The sequence below is a fragment of the Haemaphysalis longicornis genome, unplaced genomic scaffold, assembly GCF_048455015.1.
Source record: "Haemaphysalis longicornis isolate Haplotype H1 unplaced genomic scaffold, Haemaphysalis longicornis Haplotype H1 scaffold_12, whole genome shotgun sequence".
Classification (NCBI taxonomy): Eukaryota; Metazoa; Arthropoda; class Arachnida; order Ixodida; family Ixodidae; genus Haemaphysalis; species Haemaphysalis longicornis.
In genome coordinates, this window is record NW_027526225.1 from 108,147,769 (window position 1) to 108,171,178 (window position 23,410).

The 23,410-nt window shown below is 48.4% G+C and overlaps 1 protein-coding gene across 2 annotated transcripts in view; it reads left to right on the forward strand.

Annotated features, from left to right (window-relative positions):
* The window catches only part of LOC144163206 (uncharacterized), a 294,763-nt gene that overhangs the window by 224,908 nt on the left and 46,445 nt on the right, over positions 1–23,410 (forward strand). For both annotated transcript variants that reach the window (XM_077694061.1, XM_077694062.1), the window contains one exon: positions 11,352–11,494. In XM_077694061.1, coding sequence (XP_077550187.1) covers positions 11,352–11,494 — 143 coding nt within the window. The remainder of the gene's footprint in view (positions 1–11,351; positions 11,495–23,410) is intronic.

A 23,410-nucleotide genomic window follows, 5' to 3' on the forward strand; every position in this document is an offset into this window, starting at 1 on the left:
CACGACACGTGGCTCCACTTTCAAGGAGGGTGGCGCTCGCAACAGCGCTAAATCAGAGCTTTCGTCATTCGGGGCCCTAATGAGAACTCCGCCTAAGCTGACAAATGATCTCATTTGAGCTCGGAGCACGGCAGGCGTTAAGCCGCTGTGATTGTCTTTTGCAGTTGTTGGGGCGAAGCCAGCACCCACGTGACTTACAATGTTCCACGTAAAAACCACGAAAAGTCTCATTACGAACCCTTTAATTTATCGCCCAATCGCCGCAGACTTTCATTATGCTCCGACTATTAAAGACGATATCGCCTTCCTCATTCGCAGGGCTGTTCAGATACTCACGCGAGCGGATACGCGCAAAGGCTGACGGCTGGCACAAACTACGTTTTTCCCGCATATTATGTACTTTTGGTCCAGTGTTTCTCATTATCTATGGCATGATGAGGCTTATCAGTGTTGCCTGTTTATGTGCCGTTGCGAAATTTAATTTTCACTATGTCCTCTTGCCCGTGCGATGACCAGGCCTGAAAAGTTGCCTTAAGTCGGGTCTGTTAATATTTTTTGTCAAAATCCCAAAATGTCGTCAAGAAATCTTAACAGACTAAGATTTTTGTGGGCAAGGTAGTATGATTAAAGTAGAGTAGTTCATGCTCGGCTGTAAGAATACTACCTTGCCTACAACCGCAGAGACCAGTGTTCACAAGGACCAATTTGCACCTACCGCCTTAACGTCGTCCATTCGCTTAAACAACAGCCGACTCACCGCATGGAGAAAGATTATAGCAGAGGAATATTTCCGCGAATCCAAAGCTAGTTAACTTGCTGAGTTGCGTCGCCAAGTTATTCCGGTGAGTTATTTCTTTTTCGACATTCGTGTTCCTGTTTTTCGCCATCATCTTTCCGAAACTACGATTACGAGCATTGGCCAGTCGCCCTTCCTAAGCCTATACAGCCTTATCTTCAGGTAATGGTTAAGGGGCCCTGCAACACTTTCGATAAACGCTTTCACTCTTTCCTTCGCGTCTGGAAGCACTGCGAAAGCTACAGTTAACGACAGAACAGAGCGGCACTGCGTGATTTGCTCGTCATAGCAGATACCCCGACCGTTTTTGCTTTGTTTTTGTGGCTTTACTTTTAAAGTTGCTATCGAATGCGTTCATTGCTGCAGCTGAAGGAAAACCGGCCAGCCGCCGCTACATGGCCTTAGTGACATAATTCGAGTCGTCGAAAAACGCCAAGACCTGGAAAGAGAGAAAAATGTTTTGAGTGAATTTCCAAGTTATCTGATCCCTAATCTAAGTTTGGGTGACTACGTTCTGCAAGCATTTAAGATTGCACAAAAAATACTGAAAGAAGTGTTGCAGGGTCCCTTTAAGAACATGGATGGAACAAAAGTTTTTGTTGGTCTTACCTCAAATTCTTCTGAACCGGAAGTGCGTGTGTGTCTGGTTCGGGTTCATTTTAACCTTTAGCGATGTTGTTTCTTCACCCATGCGTCCTCCTTTCAACCCCGAACCCGTTTTAACCGAGTTCGCTTTAGAGGCAGTGCATATTTATAGCACATTCTCTTTCTGCGCCTGCGCAAACTTCCTCTCAGTTCTGAGGAACAACGCAGAACATATTTTATAGACGCTGGGCGCTTTCCTTTTTCTTTTCTCTTTTCACCACTGAGGCGGCAGTCTTGACGTTTCTTGCCATCACACCCTATTTTTCTTGGGGCAACAATATAGCAGTCAACCACTTTCCGGCTACCTCGCGTCTTCTTCATGCCTGGCTAAGCAACAAAAAAAAAACGGCGCGAAAATTGAAAATATAAACCCGTTCATGTTTGACGGTTAGTGCCGCCAAGTGTAGGAAAAAATGTGCGACCACTCCGATTGGAATCTCGCGAGACAAACGACCCTAATTTAGCCTCGTTGAAACTCCCGTTCACCAACCGGCCTCAAATGGGGGGCGGGGCGAAAATCACTTGCACGCATAAAATGCCTCGTCGTAGTAGCCTGAGCTACCCTGCAACACCAGATAGAACAAGTAGCATTTCTATGTGTTTGTACTCGACATTGCCTTTGCGCTCGAAGAATAGGTTAATCTTTGCTGTGATCAACGGTGGGTGTGGAGCAATGTTTTATCTGCGTGCTTTTTTTTTAATTTCGCTTGCGCGTTTGTATTCTTGTTGAACGTCAAGTACGTAAATTGGATCTCGTTAAACACAACGTAGAAAAAAACAGGAATATTTTTCTTTTTATGATGAGTTTCGTTTAGCGGGACTACTATTTATTAAGCGCGGGTAATCTTTCATAAACACGACCGCTGTGGGGCTTGCGTATAGTTAGGTAATTATTATGGACTCACCCTCACGCATAAAGCCATTGGTGTTGGTCGAACAACCGGCAACCTCGTTAAACTATTTTTGTTGAGCTTCCAATCCACTCTGTTCTAAAGTGCGCGCATGCGTGGTCGCTGCTTCTAGTGTTAGCTGTTATTTCTGACTTTTTTTGTTATGGCACCTTCATGAAAGCGTTATTAAGTCTTGCTTTCCCCTGTTGCCCCTAAGCCTAGATTATACCAGTACCGCAATTTTCCCGGCAATGTTAATTGCATAGCCTCGACTGCAGTGCGCATACTGTATAAAAACGAAGACCATTTCCCCCGCGGCGTTTTTTTTTTTTTTTAAGAACGAAAACTTATTCTCGATCTAGATACTCAGGAAGATCTCCATTAAACAACGGATATTTGTTCGCTGAGAATGTGTACCGAATGCGTCGTCAGAAAAAAGAAAAAGCACACATGTCTGCGACATTTCTCAATAACCCTTTGTTCAAAACGTTTCATATTGCTTCATTACGGAACATCTCGCTCAGAGCTTCGCAGCAGAAAAAAAAATCTAATTAGAATGAACTGAATAACATGTTTCTTTCACACAGACTGAACGAAACGCCTCGTGAAGCTGAGTTACGCAACAAATCTCGTATCAATGAACTGCCGCAAATTGACTAATACGGCTAGGCTGCACGAACTATCTGTGGGAATGAACTGTGCTAAACTGTCGTTGAAACTAAAGGACAAGCGTCGCAATTTGTTTTTAGTGAACGTATATGATGATCATCAGCATCAGCATCCTACTCAGGTCCACTGCACGACTAAGGCCTCTCCCATTGACCTCCAACCGCTTCTGTCCTGCGCTGCTCAAGTTCACAGTTTACCCCCGAATTTCTTTATGTCATCTATCCATCGGGTTAGTGGTCTTCCCCTTCTTTTAGAACCCATCTCGTGGTATCCACTCTGTTACCCTTTTTGTCCACCGGTTGTCGGTTCCCCTCATGGTCAGCCCAAGTCCATTTCTTTTTCTTTATTTGAACAATGATATCTTTTACTCCAGTTTGTTCTCTGATCCAGGTAGCTCGTTTCCTATCCCTGACTGTTATTCCTAACATTATTCATTCCGTGGTTCGTTGAGCCGACCTAAATTTGCTTTCTAGTTGCTTAGTAAGGTGCCAAATTCCAGCTCCATACGTCATTACCGGCAGGATGCACTGGCTGTAGATTTTTCTTTTGAGTGACAAAGGTAGCTTACTTTTCATTATTTTGGAGGTGTTTCCGAGTGTTCCCCAGCCCATACATATTCTGCGCCGGACTTCTCTCTCGTGGTTGGAGTCAGCACTAACCATCTGTCAGAGTATATTCTTTCACTTCTAGCGTTTCGCTTCCTAAGCTGAAGAAGACGTTTTTGGTCTTCTTATTCCTCATTACTTTAGATTTATTCGTATTTATGTTTTTTTACTTCCTCTGGTAGGAACTTCAGCAGGTGCATTTTCTGAGTACCATTAAATTATGTAATTTCAACGAACGTGTTGGGCTGCGTCTTTACTTTTTTTTTTTCGTAAATCGGTCGCGTAAACCCTAACCCTTTTCTATTGCCACTTTTCGAAACTTTGAGATGAGCTCTGAGAGAATGAGATGTCCGATCGTACCCACATCGCGCGACGACGAACGGACGATTTAAACAATTGTCAACGCCGTAAATATTTGTGCGTAAATCAGGGACCACCTGTTTCTAAACGCCAGAACTCTGTTCTGAAAGTGACGCCTATAATCGTGTACAGTCGAACCGAAATATGCATAACTCGAGTGGAATCAAAAAATAGTTCAATATAACCGATAATTTAAAGTGCGAAATTATTTGTGTAACGGAATACAATGACCCACAGGGAGCGGGATCGAAACGCTTCCGCCGTCCACTCATCCTCGTTGTTACTGTATGGAGCCTTGTCCACTCATCAAATGATTGCATCTGACACTCGTGAACGTGAGCTTGGTTCGTATCACTGTTCCGTATTGTCACGTCCCTTGGTTTCTGGTTCTCAGCAGCGTACAGTACTCCCTCTTTATAACAAAGCAAGACTACATTGTAAGCGGTACTTCGCTTAAAGCTGGGATTATTCATTTTTTCTGCCTTGCGGTTGGGACCATGAAAGTTGACTAAAACGAATATTCGTGTAAAGTTCGAATTCGAAATTTATTCGAATAATTTCGAATAATTTCGTTATAACGGGAGTGTACTGTGTACACCAGCTGCGTGTATACAGCTTGTATACAATTATGGTGGAGAGGGACATTGATAAGTACGTACGCGCGGAGAAATATTCGGGCATACATTCCATTCTACGATAAAGAAAAATCTTAAAAATCCCGAAGGGGTGTTCAAATCTATCGATACGGGAAGTAATTGCGGATTACCGAGTCACCCGTATTCCGGGTTTGACCGAGCGCTCGCACTAGCGGAAGTTTGTCCGGCGATATGCCGGCCGTGTTTTTCACGCCGCCAAATGCGAACCGCACCTCCTAAACCCTCTCCAGCGCGCGCAGGTTTTAACAGCCCGTGACGAAAGTTTACATAACGGGCCAAGCGGTGCATTCCGCTTGCCGCCCTGGTGAATTGCTCAACTCTTCCAAGGCGGAAGGGAAGGGACCCCGAGACAGCGCGCGTAATTCGAATCGGGTGGCCGCGCAGCTAAATGCGGGGTTCCATGATCGTTTCTTTTTCGTTGGCGCGGAGAGGGGGGTAATATATTTAAATCATCTCCGGCGCTCTCTTGAGTCAACACAACACGTGTAGCCACCACTTCGGCAGGCAACGCAAAGAGAAGCCGTACTCGTTAGCGAGTCGCCGTGGGAGCGGGCTCGGGAGTACGGGCGTTGTCTGAAGATTGCTGGGCGGTCGCCACGGACGGCGCGGCATCCCGTCATAGTCGGCTTGCTTTGCGTGAGCGCGGGGCGTCTCTTCCGCTGTATTAGAAAGAAAGAAACCGCGTCCGGGAGAAAAGAGAGAGAGGGTGAAAGGAGGGATTATGAAGCCGGAACACGCGACTCGATGTGTGTGTGTGTGTACTGGTCAAACACGGAGCATTGTGCGTGCGGACTTTGCGCGTCGGTTCTCTCCTGGTCGGGGGCATCGTCCACAACACTATAGTCCGTCGTGGCCACGCGTGGGCAGCGCTGCATTCGTGATTTCGGGGTGTGCACGCGACTATTCATTGAATATGTACTAATGTGAGATTAAAAAAATCCCGCATCTCCACGAAGTGAATCATGGTGAGTGGGCGAAGCACTGGGGATCGTTCTTACCGTAAATCACCCGTGAGAGTGCTTACTGCTGCTAACACGATTTCCAATCCAATGCAAACCAAAGCAATTCGATTTAATCCAATCCAATTAAATCCAATCGATTTCATTCCAATTCAATTCAATCCAATTCAGTGCAATCCAATCCAATCCAATGCTCCTCGCTCATGCGCAGCACGGCTTTCCAGGAGCTCTCTCTCTCTCTCTCTCTCTCTCTCTCTCTCTCTCTCTCTCTCTCTCTCTCTCTCTCTCTCTCTCTCTCTAACCTTTTGTGCACCTTTTATTTTGTTCTTGTTAACCTTTTGTGAACCTTTTGTTCACAGATGTTTTGATTTACACGGTGTTGTGCTATGAGCACGGACGCCAGGCGCCGGACAAACCTCGGCCTTAAAGGGGCACTGACACAAAATTTTGAAGGCGAGATAACTTCGGAGATAGATTGGTGGGAACACATATACACCATCTGCAAAATATCAGCGGCGAATACAGCCTAGAACATATTTAAAATCAATTTTGAAGTCTGCGAAACGCAACCGAGCAGCCAGCAGAGGACCACGCGCAATTGTAAATAAACAACATCCAAACACGTCACGAGTTTGTGTTTGCCGCTTCCGCACTACCGGCGTTTTTTGCCGGCTCGCCTGGCTCGCCGCTCCAATCGGAGGGCCGGAGGGCGGAGCTTCTGCTCTCGAGAACGAACGACTCGATCGTTGGCGGCGGAGGCGCCGTGATTTCGTCAGCCAATCGGGCAGCTGGCCGCGACCAAAGTTCTACAGCGATTCCAGGCACTCTGTTTCTATTACTGTTGATTACCATTGGATGCGAAAACGCGCCGGAGGCACGAAAAGCTCACTGATCTAGCCGCACGGTCGCTGTGCAGGCGGCGGCCACGGCCGCGAAGTGGCCCAGGCCGGCGCAAGTACCTCGAGTGATAGCTTGTTACCGCTGCACGAAATTGTCCCCAAGTCCCGACCATGGTGGCTTACATGAGAAAGGAGTTAATGATGCGATGGCGGGTTGCATTAAAAATTGTCACCTGCACCGATTACGAGAGCGGCACTCGAATATCCGCCGCAGTGCTGAGCCGAACACATCTGTAGGCGGACCTGTAGGCAGACCGGCCGGCTGCTCCCAGCGCGCGCCTTGCCACCCACCGTCTCGAGCGTCGCGCGTCGTTCTTTAGCCGCGGTAGCATTTGCACTCGCAGCGCCTGCGTCACATCCACGGTCGCTTTTTAATTAAGCGCCTCACGAGATCAGTACGTGGGGGCATTCGCAGAAACTGCCGTCGATGCGGATTCGACAGTGCTACGGCGGCTCTGCTCTGTGATATCCCTCCGACGGTCACGTGGTCAGCTTTGTTAACACAAAATCCACAAAATCCATCGTTTCGCGGCACTCGTTGAAACCGAAACTGCGACTGGCCGCATTGAAAATGCCTCTAATTAAACAACCGTCGCACGCTGAAGCAAATGAGGTTTCTACAGGTTATAAGTAGGTCACTAGCTACTTATCGCAACAAAAAAAACAAGATGCAAAATTTTTGTGTCAGTGCCCCTTTAAGGTGCTTCGCCCCTAAAAAAAAGGTCGTTGGGGATGAATGCAGGACTGGCCACGTAGAGATGTCGAAAATGAGAATTTCTGCGATGGCGCCAATGGCTACATTAGCCTTATTCCAATGCAGCAGCTCCCATCTGAAACAAAGCGTGATGAATTTTCCGCTCATTGAGAAGAGTGTTTGCGGTGATCACGACTAAAGGCGCCGATAAACCACCGCAATAATCGATGGCCGAGAAAAGGTACAGGTGAGAGGAAGGGCGTAATTGCGATCGCGAACGAACAAAATTGGGATTGTCTATTAAACAATGAATAAAAAATAAACTACAATAAGAAATTATATTAGATAGGAAACTCTCGTTAAATATTTGACTCGCAACGACGCTAGGGGAAAGAGGAAAATTTCAAGCCTTAGTTGCTTACAAAACTCGTCAAAATTGGCATTTAGTACCGCAATGAAACAGAGTATACACGACTCGGGAAAGGGGCAGGGGTGCAGGTGAGTAACAACAAGGAGTAAACGAGGAGTGGGGCTGTAAAAACACTCCCTCTGTAGATGACCGTGCTTTACTGTGCAACACAGAATGTGGAAAAGCCAGCTGACAAAAAAACATTAGTGCCTTTCTACTCTGTGAATGAGGATGGCCTAGGAAGTTGAACGTAGTCCCCGGAGTGCACGAAAGAAAACACGTTTGTCTGTAATTCGCTATTGAGGATACTTCCTAGCCAATTAGCTGAATAAAACTTTGAACCCGGCTTTATTCTTCGTGGACAAACATGGATCTCTCTGTTTCACTCCCGCGTCGTAGGCATCTTACCGTTTGTGTAACACACTGACCCAATCCGCTAGGCCACTGACAGGAAACCGGACAGGTCGTATTGGGCCGTTTGACGTCCACATTTAAACCACCCGCCAGCACAACGGTTATGTCATCAGAAAGGGAAGGAAACCTATAGCTGCGCGTGAACGCCCCCCCCCCCCCCCGCCCCCTTCCAACCCTTACAAGCATAACCCGGCAACCGGTTTCGTGCGCGTGCTTAGAAGTGAAAGAAACCGTCGAAAATGTTGCTCTGAAAGCCGTGAATCAGTAATATTGACCCACGTCGGCGTTCCAAGCACGTGATTTGCTGTTCATCCGGGAAAGATTCGCAGCTACTCGAACAGCTGGAACTTGAGGCGGGAACAGCGGTGACAGCGGTTTTCCGCTGTTTTCGCGTACATTCGCGCTTTTGTTGGGGCTGGTGCTTCTCTAATTACCGCTCTTCCTCCTCCAAGCGAACGACATGGCGAGTTAAAACCTGTAAGGCCTCGAGCTTTTTGCTAGCGGACAAACACGTGACTGTCCGTTACGCTCACCGTCGTGACTTGTTACCGTCTATGTAACACGCCAACCCAAAAAGAAACCGCTAGATTACGGAGAACGGCTGATAGGACATATTGAGCCATGAGGCTTTTACGTTTAAATCTCCCACCAGCACAATGGGCATGTCATCGGTAGCGGCATGATGCCCAGCTGTGCGTGCACGCCCCCCTCCTTCCGTCCCCAACCCGTGCACGCAAAACCGGCAACCGGTGATGGGCACATACTTAAGCGTGAAATACACTGGCGAAAATGTCTCTCGGAAAGCCTTTCAAGCTGTAGAAGAATTCTGGGCTCACGCCGGCGTTCCAACTGGGCAAGTTGCTCTTCGACAGGGAGAAATTCGCACCTACTCGGCGACGTGTAATTTGAGGCGGCAACGGAGGCGGCGGATTTCGGTAATTTTCGGTCTATTCGCGCTTCTGTTGATTCTCCGCAATCATCTGATAACGGCGCTACTGCCGCTGCCAGCCGATTGTGCAACTCGTGAAAGAATCATCGCTGGTGGAAACGGTAATAACAGTCGTGAAAGAGGGATCGGCGTTGGCGAGGAGGAGCCCAGGAGTGGCGCTGAGAAAAGTGGCTTCACCGGAACGAAAAACTGAGGGGGGTTGGACATATACTGCTTCGCAATAAAAACCGATTGAGCTTACTCTGATTTTTTAAAAGTCTGCTTCCCCTTCAAACACAAGGGCCTTGCTAAGAATACTCCTTTCCAAGAGCAACATAAGCCGTCTTATATCAAAAGTATAAGGGCCCGAGGACCTTCTTCATTTTCGTTTGAATTTTTTTCGTGCTCTGAAATTGTTAGTCTACGTTCGGTCTGTCGCCCGAGGCGATCTGCTGGAGCTTATCTTTGCTGTAAAATGCTCGAAACCCAAGCCAGATAAAGGTCCGCTTTAAAAAAAAAAAAAAGCATTGTGCGAACGGGAATGTGGGAAAACCGCGCTCTGCGTCTAGTGGCACCTGATAAAGACAACCGCAAAACCAGGCAGCATATCAACGAGCGTCTTGTTTCATCTAGTCTACAATAAACACAAAAGCCCTGCACGTGTCGCACGTGCAATGGTTATCTACAAAGCAAAAACAAACAACCTTTTGTTCGGAGCATGATGGCCTTAGTGGCGTATGTGTCGTAAAACCCAACACAACTCAAAAAACGTACATCCGTACTTCGTCCTCGTCTTCGTTAAGTGGCTTATCCAAACCACGTGACATTTCCGCGGGAACATCAAACCCGATTTACAACACAGCACAGCGATCGTGCAACGGTTATCCACAAAGGAAACAAACAACCTTCTGTTCGGAGCATGATGGCCTTAGTTGCGTACGTGTCGTAAAACCCACCACAACACAAGAAACGTACATCCGTTCTTCGTCACCCCCTTCGTTTCGTGGCTCATCCGAACCACGTGACATTTCCTCGGGAACCTCAAACCCGATTTACTACACGGCACAACGGTCGTGCGGCTGCAGAGTAAAGCCTTTATCTCGAGAAAACGTGCTTCCGGGACAAGCACCGCGGCGTTTGAAGAGAACACGGCACCGTGAAGTGCGCGCGCACCGCACTACACGACCGCGCTGGCGCGGCGCGCTTGAAATTTGAATGTCACGGTCGTGGGAGCGAGTCTGAATGCGGTCCCCTCCTCCTCGTCTTCCTCCGCTTGCCCTTCCGTACGCGCCGCGTGCGATTGTGTGTTACGCAAGGTTGGCAGATGCGAGTGAAGTAAGGGTTTCACCCGAGCACTGCCCGGTTGGCACCCTTGACTGGCTTCGGTTTCGTGAGCCGGCGGCCGCTTGGCGCCGCGCACGGAAGGGAGGCGAGTCCACGGCTTTCGCATGCCGAGCGAGAAGCCAAACAAGCCGCTGAAAGAGAATTGAGGGGTATTTTGTGTGTGTTGGCGTGTGTGTGTGTGGGAAAGGCGGTTTCCTGGTGGTCCGCCGCGCGAAATTCTCGGCCGAGGGTGAACGGCAGGCTTGTTCCCTCGTGGCGACGTTGTCGGTTGTTTTAACGAGGTATTCCTCGCCTCTTCGCGGAACAGCTCTTCCCAGAATTCGTTTTACGGCGGAGGTGTTAATCCTACGCTCGTTGGAAACTTTCGACCCCCTCATCGCGGTTCTTCGTCTATACAGACAAAAAAAAATGCCTCTACACACTCTTTACAGATGCTTAACCAGAGAATCCGGTTAACGTGTGGCCGGTGTTTACCCGTCCACGTTGACACTGCTCCGCCCGCAGCACTGCCGCCCCTGGCAGCCGCTTTCGCTTGAGCTGTGTTTCAGCCTTGCGCATGGGGTTACGCCGGAGAAGTTTTCTGCGTCCACTGTATCACCGAATTTCGCTTTTACGGAGTTACACAAAGCTTCACTATAAAATAACTTGCAGCCTGTAGCAATCTGAAGAAAGGGGGAAAGGAACTTATGTAAAAGTCATTTATATGCGTCTAGACTTCTCTCTTATTTTCGGCTACTTAAATATATGGCGTTAGCAATAATGACACAAGCTGTGACTGATGATTGACTCCGTTCATGGCCGGTAGAAGTACGGCGTGCCAGTACAGATTTCATTACAACGGCGATATTGTCGAGGATCTCGAAAACAGAATTGTTTGAAGCCCTTTTCGCAGCCTTCGCCACATGCTACTCAACCGTCAAATGCTGACAGCCTAGGAATTACTCGAAAGCGTGTTTAGCTTCCTGTTAATTTCTTGCCCATTTCTAAATTAGGTTGTCGGTCATTCTGCCGTTTCTTTTTTCTATACTTTCCTCAGTGCGGCGGAGTAACGGGAAACATCGACCTTTTTTTGTATTCTCGCAGAACTTGGGCCAATTCTCGACGGACATCGTGATCCAGCACCACGACATGATCGTGACCAACCAGGACCTGGGGCTCTCCGTGCACTGCCAGTATGACCTCGCCAATCGGAGCGTTTCCAACGGCGTGCAGCTGGAAGTTGACGGGTGAGCCAAACGCCGTTTTTTTAACCTCGACGCGTGTGAAGTAGCTGCCGCAGTGAACACTCTTGCTGTGCTCGGTCCGTCAGTTCGCTTAGCCGACCCCTGCACAGCATCGCCAATGCGAGGCTAGAAATAAGACGATTGCGCATGCGCGCATTCGTGTCGGTTGTTCTTTACACTTCGAAGACGTGTGTTTCCATGGAGCTTCGTTGCCTAAGCATTAAGTCGTCGTCGGCAAGGTGAATTATCGCTCGACTTCACTTTCTCCTCCTCCGAGACGCGCTCCGTTGGTGGCGGGGCTTGATACATGGGCTGAAGACGTGATTAGGTACCTCGCGTCCTTTCTACGTTGACCACAGATCTCCTTCTCCAAAGACGTGTTCCCGGGAGTCTCCTTAGTATTCGACGTGTGACCGCTTACTTCAGGTGCTCGGAAATCAGGATACCCGGTGCTCGGCTCGCAAAGAGCCGACGGGGGGTAACAGCGAGCGTGACCCGTCGAGGCCCTGGAGTTCTGCGAGCGCAGAAGCCGGGAAATTACCCAAAGAAGATGGATGGACCGGTGGTTCCAGCGAGTAACTTGACATTTTATTTCCCGGAAGAAGTACAGATGGAACCGCGCTGTTCGTGTGCGATTTCGCTCATAGAGCGGCACAACCTTTGACTATGCGGGAACCCTGTGGCGAAACATCGCCGAAAGTACACCGCAGGCAGCGGTAGTGAATTCAATCTCGCTCCTAAACGTCACCGAATGTGGCTGTTTTCAACGAGCTGGGAGTAAAATCGGGCAGGCACAGTGCCGTACGCAGAGATAGCACCATACGCAGATTCAGTGCCGTACGCAACGCAGAGACAGTGCCGTACGCAGAGGCAGTGCCGTACGCAACGCAGAGACAGTGCCGTACGCAGAGGCAGTGCCGTACGCAACGCAGAGACAGTGCCGTACGCAGAGACAGTGTCATACGTAGAGGCAGTGCCGTACGCAGAGACAGTGCCGTAAGCAGAGGCAGTGTCGTCGACACGAGCTGCAGAAGACAAACAAAATGAGCCTAGATCATACTTTGAGAAAGTAGTGGAACGTATTGATGACAATGACGGTGATTAAAGGCCGTGAGTGAACTATGTCACAAGGCCCCGTGAAAGCGATGCGTGGTTTATAGTGTTCAATGTTTGCAGCGACACATCTAATTAAGCCAATGTGTAAGATTATAAGCCGGCTTTTAAACAAATTTCACGGCGCAAATAAACGCAATACGTAGCGCTTAGGGAGGAAGATTCGATTACATACAAGACAGGCTGAGTAGAGCTGCATGAAATCATGCAAGACAATAAAGCCACTGGATTGCGTGCATGCTACAATGTTGGGAGAACGTCGGCCCACCGCTGATGTCTTTCTGTGCGAATGTATAGGAAGCTTGAAGCACAAGACAGACACATTTCACGCTAAAGAAACTCCATTTCACTCTGAGCAAGCCACAAACGGACTAAGGCAGTGGTTCTCAGCCGTTACTGCCCCGGGGACCCCTTTGGGGCTTGCAAAAGTGACGGGGGACCCCACGATGGAGCATATGTTGATCGGTGTCGTAATGTCAAACAATTTGTACTTGCAGCTTACGTCGCCCACACACTTACCCGATTCCCGCCTTTTCTGCATGACGTTAATGACAATGCACGTCATAATGCTGAATAATTTGCTCTTGAATCTAAAAGTCTGCCTTTTATGTGTCTGTTTCTTTTCTTCTCATAGCTGGCGTGCTGTGCAAAAAGCAGATGTTAAAATACGTGCTACGCGGAGAAACTAAGCGTACGCGTAATGTGGCGAAGCCACCTTTTTGCATTGCAAGAAAGTGCTAGTTAGCCAAATCGAGAAAATAATGGCGGGAGGGGGGGGGGGTAGTTTTGAGCGAGGCTTCGCGGACCCCTCAAATGCTCTCGCGGACCCCCTGGAGTCCGCGGACCCCCATTTGAGAACCACTGGACTAAGGCATGGGAACATGAATAGATTAGCCTATTTAGCATCTCCCCGTAATCGCTTGGCAAGCACCGCGGCCGAGCACTGCAGCGAAACCAGTTGACTGACCACCGCTGGTGAAGAAAGACGACGAAAGGGTTGAATTAAATCAGAAAAACGCAGCAGAAACGAAACAACACCAAGAAAAAATGTCTGGCACTGGGAACACACGCCGCCACCGTCCGTGCGCTGCTGTCACGCTGCGTGGTGCCGGGATCCCACCGGGGGAGCGCCGTCGGTGCTAGCGGGTCGTGCGTCACACGTTCGTGCCCCCCAACGTCGACGACGGCCACAAGAAGACAACGGGGTGGCTGGCCCAGCGAGGCGAAGTCGAAGCGACCGCCCGCGCCAATCGGACGAAGACGACTCCAGCTTGTGCGACTTACCATGTTCTTAACCTTGTCAAGCCGGGTATTTAAAGAATACGAAGTCCTTAACCATGGTTTACTGGTTAGACAGCATTTCCTTTGACCACACTCGATTGGAAGATTTGCGTGCATCCTGCACGTCTAAGAGGGAGCGGAGAGCAAACTTTACTACGAGCATCGAAATGTGCTCGGGGGTCCTCAGGTCAAGACTCGATTAGAGACTGCTGCTGCAACGGCCCTTTCCACTAGCCGAAACTCGGAATGTGCCAGTTGGGAACTGCAAGAGGGCAGGGTCTTATCGCCTGTGTGATGTATCTAACTATGTACTCACCGCAGGCCGAGTTAACAGCGTGCAGTGCTGTATGCCTTGAAAAGGCACTTATGTGGGCTTCCCGAAGCCTTATTTGTATCTTTGTTGTGAGGTTTAACGTATCTTCGTTGTGTGGTTTAAGAAGTGTAATTTATTGCTTGCCTATTAAACGGAAGTCTATGGCCCTAAGTTATCCGTAATGGGCGGTAGAATGAAAAACACCGTGCACCGTTCGCGACCGGCCGACCAACACCACTGTGCCGTCACTCTTATTTGCAAAGGCTTTAGGGCGAATAGAACGTAAGCCTTGTTTCCAATGAAATACCGCTCCGTATAAATGCAATCAGTCACCTTGAGAGCAGCCGATTTTGAACGGATGTGCAACGTAATATCCACCATTGCGCACGTTGGGCGCCAATTTGTGGTTGTGGTGTGCTTGTCCAGTGTCCGGGCAACACCTCCAAAGGGGAAGTTCAACGTTCGATCGCGAGCACAGCGAATCACCAGAAAACTTGTTAGTGAAGATCGGCCACTGTGGAATGCGGGAGTGAGAGAGAGAGAAAGACAGTAGTTTCAAAAACTGCAACGTTTTGGAAGCATATTCCACCAGTACCCAGTGTCTCAAGACTTTTAGTGACCTTCGTGCCGTTGCTGGCATCCAACGTGAACATCAAAGCTAATCCACCACACATTTCGTTTCCCCCTTCATAAATCCCACAATTGGTCCCGGTTACTCGGGGTCAGTCTCTGTTTGGATATAAGTTGCAAAAGAGGGAGGGATAGCGACCAATTTTTTTGTCAAAACTTTCTTGGTTGATTGCTTGTGGGGTTTAACGCGCCGACGCAACGCAGGCGATGAGGCGCGCCGTAGTGGAGGGCTCCGGATTAATTTTGACCACCTGGGGATCTTTAACGTGCGCCGAAATCTCGTACACACGGGCGTTTTTGCTTTTCGCCTCCATCAGAAAAGCGGCCGCCGCGGCCGGGAATCGAACCCGTGACCTCGTGCTCAGCAGCGCAACGCCTTAGCCACTGAGCCACCGCGGCGGGTGTCAAAACTTTCTGGGCCATGTCGAAAATTACTAGTCAACAAAGAATTCAGAATACAAGCTTACCTGTCGATGGAGACTGGACGTTTTATGCCAGAAAGGTGGCAAAAACATTTTTTCCTAGTGTCATAAAATAATGCGTATCACACTTGAACTTTAAAGAAGTTTTGTGCTTTAAATTTGTTGTGTCGCAGAAACTTTTGGCGCGGCCCATAACCTTTTCACAAGGACTCCATGTGCCGTTTCGTGCGGAGTTATTGTTGCAACAATAGTGAACGTTGTCCATGGTGCACTGTGAAATGATTTAAACCGTTAAGAGGAATATTCACTGCATATAACTAACTCCCTTCTACAAAAAAAAAAAAAAAAAAACACCATTTTAAGGGGTACTATAAATCACAGAAAACCCTGTAAAATGGTGTTTTGTGTTCTTGCTAAAGTGTCACAGCGTTGGTTATAGACACTGAATATTCCCCTTAAGGATCTAAATAATTGTACAGCGTACCTTTCCGTCACGTATGTCAAAAGCCTCGGCGGCGCAAATCGTCGGTCGGGTCGGGTCGCTCGTACGTCACATGCTTTTGAGCCTATGCCCGGAACGATGCTGCAACACTGGCTGTGCAAAAAAAAAATTCACGCACCTCCATGACGTGAATCATGACGAGTGGGTGAAGCACTGGGGATCGTTCTTGCCGTAAATCACCCGTGGCATTGCCCACTCGCGCGTGTAAATAAGTGACAACGCGTGTGTACAGTATATACAATTCCAATCCAATTCAAATCCAATTCAATCCATTCCAATCTAATCAATCTAATCCAATCCAATATAATCAAACTGATCCAATCCAAACCAATCCAATACAATGCTCCTCGCGCATGCGCAACACTGTGTCCACGGACGCCAAGCCCCGGACAGAGCGAGGTCCAAAGGTTCTTCGCCCCTAAAGAGAGCAGCAGTGTCGGCGTTCGCTTGTGAAGAGAAGCGAAGCTTCAGCAGAGCGTAGGACTCTGGTAATGGGAAGAGCGACGGCCTTTCCTTCTTTCCACGCTGCCTTCGCCAACGCTAAAACGGTCGTGTGCGAGACACTGAGCGTGATAGAAATGGCAGTGCGCGAGGCGTGCGGGGGACCATTCGCCCGTCCAGACCCAGAGTGCCCATACGAAAATGAAAGAGGAACGGGTTGAAGGTGCAGGCAACAGCTCGGGCGCCAGAAGGGAACGAGAGAGCTTTTAGTTCAAGTAAAAGCAAAACAATATGAGCGCGATTAAACGTGCCGTAACCATTTTGAAAGATACCGTAGTTAAGAAGCTGCCTCGGATATTATACGTTGGAATAATCGCGAACGTAGGAATATGCGTGGTCATAACTCCTGTCGAACTGAGTACAATCGTAGTTCATGCGTCACTTATACGCGAGTTTGTAGATTAGGTGTTTTCTTCGTTCCCGGTTTCATTCCTCCACGTGTAATTACTTTGTTCAGTTCATCTGTGCTGCCCGGTAAAATTACCCTAATATAGGCTCATTACAACCTGGTGCTTCAGCCACTCATTGCCGCACGCGAGGTACGTGCTAAAATTGATTGATTGATTGATTGATTGATTGATTGATTGATTGATTGATTGATTGATTGATTGATTGATTGATTGATTGATTGATTGATTGATTGATTTACTGATTGATTGATTGTAGGATTTAACGCGCCGACGCAACGCACGCGATGAGGCGCGCCGTAGTGAAGGGCTTCAACGCGCGCCGAAATCTCATACACTCGGGCGTTTCTGCTTTTCGCCTCCATCAGAAAACTGGCCGCCGTGACCGGGAATCGAACCCGCGACCTCGTGCTCAGCAGCGCAACACCTTAGCCACTGAGCCAACGCGGCGGGTACGTGCGTACCAAAACACTCGCGCCGTCTACAAATCCTTTCTGCACAACCTGCCGGCTACTTTCAAGGGTTGGTTTTGTGGTTTTGCTTCAAGAAACAAAACCACGCAGCCACATTGTGTCATTCTGTGGTCGCAAGTACCGAGTCCTTCCACCTCGCCCCCACAATTGGCGTCCAACGTGTTATCGCCTGACGCTCTACCAAACATCTTTGTTGTTTTTTTAACTCCGAGGAAGCAGTGTAAACTCCTCCAGTGCACGTCGTAAACGCCGGCGAAGTGTTCGCTCTGCACTTAGTGTGCACCGTACACCCGGAAATTACCGCCGACAGTCTCCGCGCCCTCTTCACTCTTAACGAGGCGGCTGGAGGAGGAGGGCGAAAAGCGCACGCTGGAGTGCGATTTGCTCCACCGCGTCACCTCGGCGAACACCTTTCGCACTGCGACGTGCGTTTTAACGCATGACGGCGCGATTCACCGCGTGCCTGTTACGGCGACGGAGGAGGGACGGACGCAGTGGCCGTGACTGGCGGTCAGCCGCTGAATTCCTGGTTTTGCACGTCTGGCCTGCGCGTTCCTCTCACTGCTGTCCGCTCCCGCTCGTTCATTCGGAAGAGCCAACATGATGCGCGGCGAAGGAGAAGAAAAGACTTTAGCGTCCCTTCCTAAAGAAAGAAGCGCGAGATAGAAGCGAAAAGCAAAAAAATTAGCAGTGCCTAAGCTCGGCTATTCCAGGATATACGTAGCGTAAGCTAAGGTTCAGCTGGTTATTTTTAGGTTGCTTGGTTGTCAAGGATTAGCTGACTATTATTCTTTCTGCTCTAAAACAATTTACAATATAATTCAATCCAATCCAAATCCAATCCAATTCAATCCGATCCATTCCAATCCAATCCAATGCTCCTCTCGCTTGCGCAGCATGGCCCTTCAAGGTCCACGCCAAACTGCTATAGCTTACGCTACAAAACGCCCGTGTGTACGAGATTTCGGCGCACGTTAAATATCCCCAGGTGGTCAAAACTAATCCGGATCCCTCCATTACGGTGCACCTCATCACACGTGAAGCGTCGGTGCGTTGAACTCCACAATCAATCAATCGATTGGAGAAACGCGAAAGCCTTGTGAAATCAAAAGTGCGTTAAAATCTTCGCTAGAAGTGCGCCCAGCCTTCGCTGAAAGTGCATCGAATCGATCACCAAATCTTCGAAGACCCGAATCGCAAACTAAGAACGAACTCATGCGACGATTTTTCGCGCCCTTAGTAAACGCGCCCACGAAAGATCTAAATGTATACAGATAGATGGTTATGAGAGAAAAGTGTACTATTGTGCTCCTTATTCGTGATCCATGTGTGTATTGTCTCATCTAGAACCGTTCCTTTTTTGCGATTTTCAGGTAACCGTTTTGACCCAATAGAAGCCCGATTTCACGCATGCGCTGTGCGTCTAGAGATCTTAACAGAGCTTTTCGGCCAACCAATGGGTATATGGGGAAATGCATTAGTTTTTTTGACAAGACGCCATCGGCCCTACAAAGAGAGTTTTGGCTTCAGAAAAGCTACTAACTCTATCATTTACCTGAGGTTCGACTGATTGCCTTTTGGATAAAAAATAACGATCCGGAATTGTCCAATGTTAACGTCGTTGTTGCCGGTATTTTGTGGTAACTGCACAGGGCTGAAGGGCAGCACATGAAGAGAATGTAATCAAACGCAGTGAGGAAGGCAATTTCCACTTAGTCAATGCACTATATTATTTCAAAAAACACGTCTTCACTTCCTTCTGCGGCACCTATCTAGAGTTTGGAAATAACGCAAGATCAACTACGCCTCGTGGAATACACATATCAAAGTCAACCTCTCAGGCTAAATCGTTGTTGCCTCGGTTGCGTCGGCTGTGGGCAGTTTTCAGATTATATTCTAAAAACATTGGCTGTGAGTTGCGGAAATATATTTGCAGCAAACTTCACCGAAGACACGTCGGAAGCTATCCGATATGTCTTCCGAAAGCGCAGTCCAATTGACAGTTCGGTACATCTTTTTACGGGCGCCGTCCAAAAAACTAAATCTCTTGCCAGCTAGGGAAGCACCGGAATGCCACCTAATTCTTCCCAGGCGTGTTAATTTACTCGTTCGGAACCGTTCCCCGCGCATATTTAAACGGAGCTCCCCGTTTTCCCGCGAACCTCTTTGAGTTATGTCCTCCACCGGATTGTCGAATCACTGGGCCACATTCGCGACAGGCAGCGTATACGAGTACACATGTCGACTAACGACGATGACCTCGAAGATATCTCGGAGTGCGGCGCGTAACGTATACCGGATCTCACGTATAGTCGATGCTGACTTGGGGCAGCGCTGTGCTGTAATAGCAGTGCCATGGGACCGGGCACCACGGATGCCGAAAGTACAGACGCAACGTGCGTGGTATTCAAATGGATGCAAAGCAGGTTTGGGGCCACTCCCGTGGAAGGCGCCGTGCCCTCTACGCGATTTCCTTGCTGCAGTTGAATGGATCGAGAGGGGAGAGGGGATTCGTTACGCTAGTACACTTCTCTCGGACGCTTATACTAGTAGGACAGGCGGCCTCGGACCCTGACCTTGCAGGACGTGTGATTCTCGGGTGCGACCATTACGCTTGTGACAATAGATGACCGTTTCAATGCGGTAATATTGTTCGTAATGCCACCAGGAAGCGCATTTTGTTGTATTTCTTGCGCCAGGCCCCGCACATACTGTATTTGCATGATTTTAACGCTACCCCAATTTTAACGCAGAGGTTAGTTTGCCGTATTGTCACGGGTATAACCGGCACCAAAAATGCGAAAATTTCAGGGGTGAAGTAGAGGTGCGGATTATATGCGAGGTATTTCATTTGGTGCAACTTCAGCGCAATGCGCGTTGGACCGTGATGCCTCTAAAGCAGTTATAGCAAATAAGCCCCTGTTATCCTATTGACAGAGCTTATTTTTCACACAGAGCTCAACAATATACCAACACAAAAAATGTATGCGGCAAGTCCTCTAGTTACGTAGTCAACTGGGTAAGTTCTTTTACATAAATTAATGTGTAATGTGGCTTGAGTAGTAGCTTTGGTCCATTCTTTTATGTATAAAATAGGCGGGCAAAACACCGGGATTGATATTTTTTTATTCGTCGGCGGAAAGTGTGGGCGCAGGTTGTATGAAGCGGCGGGTTATACGCGCAAAAATACGGTACTTTAAAAAATCTGGAAAATACTTTGACACAGATATAAAAGACATGACGCCACGTACCTGGCATGGCAGAAGACATTTTATTTAACACAAGCAACTGAGCCAGCAATCATTTTTGCTTCGCAAACGTACTTATCCAGCTTCTCGGGGCACTAAAGCTGGAGCGGGAGGAATTGAAAGTGCTTGCGGTTTCAAGTGCCTTGAACTTCAAATAATTTTAGACGTGACAGGTAGAATTGGTTCGTTCGCTGCTAATTTATGAATTTCCCCTGGAAGCCTTCAAGTTCTCGAAAACGTCTGGGCTCAGAGCCGGTGATGAAAGTATTCACGCACTCATGTCTCCAAGACGCCGAGTGCACGCGATGCTGCTCGGTTCTCCTCGCTGTCCGGAAGTAAAAAAAATGACAGCATCTCCACTCCGTGGAGGATGGCGAGGGTGCGGAGTCCGGCGACTCGAAATGACATCCAAGTTGCGCCCCGACCGTCATTCAATTTGAGCCGTCAGTTGCACCTTGATTATTCCCTAAATGAAACTGCAACTCACGGCTCAACTCGAATTTCGCTTGATTTTCGCTCGATGGTGGTGTGCGCATGAATGGACGCGGACGGACATTGGGAAGTATTAAGGTACTCCGCACCGTTACAGGCGACGGAGTAAGCCGTTTGACTCTCGGGTACTAACTCACGGTCGCAGCCCACGGAAGTTATTTTTTGAAGGTGATGGAGGCGAAAAGCAAAAACGCCCGTGTGTACGAGATTTCGGCGCACGATAAAGATCCCCAGGTGGTCAAAATTAATCCGGAGCCCTCCACTACGGCGCGCCTCATCGCCTGCGTTGCGTCGGCGCGTTAAACCCCTCAATCAATCAATCAAATCATTTTTTGAAGAAAATGTTTTTTTTTTTGTTATCGGTTTCTCACGGCATGCTTTTCGCGTGATTTTCTTTCTTCCGTGGCACGCAAAAAATTGATGGGGGATTTGATCGAATGTATATTTCCCGAACCCTTGTATCGCTCTGTTTACAATGCGGGCCCAGGTCATGATGTCTTGCAGCGAGTTAAGAAAATGCCAGTGCCTGGGGGAATTAAGACTTTTTTAAGATGCACACAGAAACTCTTCCGGTTATGACGTGGTTGGCGGCCAAGGAGCTCTTCTTGCCGGGGGGTGCGGACTGTTCGCTCTGCAGGAAACCGCAGAGTATTGAACACGTATTCCTGGACTGCTGGGACGCAATATTTTTTTGGGATGTCCTACAGCGCACCTTAAAAAAAGAACTGCCTTTGACGCCCCATGGAATTCGATACCTCGCTTTAGGTCCAGATGTTGTGCCCTATGACCTGTTCGTCCTCCTGGGCCTACATGCTATATGGAGGAGCCGTATGAATGTACGTAATGCAGATGTAAATACTCGTTCTGTATGTTGTTATTTTGTAGAAAGCATATGTAAATTACGCGAGGTGTTTCATAGAGCAGGCTATGATGAAGAAATATTGTCCGTAATGGATGACTTGGCTGTCATGAAAGTACATTTCTTTTAACTGCTCGCTCAAAGCGATGCAGTCCCCTTTTTGCTTTTCTTTTTATTTTTTCTTGTTTTATCAGTCCCTGTGGCTGGTATTGTTGCATATCTGTTGTTTTGTCCTTTTTGGCAAAAAAGAAAAAAAAACAGTCGCAGCCCACGGGGCAAGACGACTGACACTAACTGTGTCTGGTCTACCAGACGAAGGCTCGAATCCTGCCGGTGCCTGTGTGATTTTTTTGCGATTCTAAATGCTATGCGCACGAACGTGGACGGATATTGTGTGGTCCTAAGGTACTCCGCGCCTAAAATCATTGCCCGTGATAGACGCTTCACAGTGGTACATCTTCAGAGCCATAACGACTGAAACGGGGTGCTAAGTGCAGCAGCAGAAATATGGGAAACATCGGGATATAGGTATACCCATTGAGGAATTGGTGCACCAAAATTTTGTCACGTGATCTTGGCGGATTGTTTTGGATTGGATTAATAATCATGGAACGCACCCATGGTGATAGCTTAGGAACTTTCTTACCTTAATTCGCAAAGGTCGCTCTTTGAGAGCGATGTTAGCCAAGCTTGATATTCCTCCCTATGTCAATGATTGGCCACCCGATGACATAAGCATTTCTGGAGTGGCGACCAAATGCCAACCATTGCTTGTTTAGAGTTGGGCCCGGCGCGCCTACGAGTCCATCAGAAGCGGTGACTCTAACAAGAGCGAGCCACCAAATTTTATAGCGGCACCTGCAAGTGTGCGCGCAGGTAAAGGTCGTGGAAAAGGTCTATGAAGAACAAACTTTTCTTGTTGTGCTCCGGGGCTGCGCTAAGCGTGGGCATAGTTTGAAGACAAGTATTTTAATGCGCCCCGTCTGCGTGACCAACTATACTAATCAGCGTTCTCGGCAGCTGCTAATTTTTGCTGCTACCGCCTGCATTATGCGCATGCATTATGCTGCATTACTACAGTATCAGCCGCATCACCACCACTCAAATTAACTGGTCGGAGGTAAACTTGAGTGCGGCTCTCAGAACTTCTTGCAAAACTATTGCTGGCCATTGTAAACGTACTGTTTAATTTTATTTATTCTTAACTGAATGAGGAGCAGAATATATATTTGGTCTAACCTGAATATGATGAACACTTCTGTAATACCATGGCAGATTAAGAGGATGTTAAGTTCCTAAGAAAAAGTAACTAAAAACGCGATGCCTGATCGGGGTCCAGCTGAAGTTGCACGTGCGAGATGGCGAACTCTGCAAAAGCAACCATCAGATAAGCTTTTTTATTCTAAGGATTTAAAGAAAGGAAAGTAAACCAAGCCCAGAGTGGCCTTCCTTCCTAAAAGCGCCCCAAGCCTCGGCCCTCTTCGTTGAGCACACACGCTCGCGGAACACTTCGAAAGCTTCCTTTCTCGTTTCGCCATCTCTGTTCTCAATTTCTGTGAAAGCCGCCATGTTCTCAGCTTGGAGGGCTTCCTGAAGGGAGGCTGCGGGTGGGGGGCCTCCCTACAGAGGTCAGTGACGTTCCATCAGCTCACCCACCACCCGTGCCTCCGTGCAATGC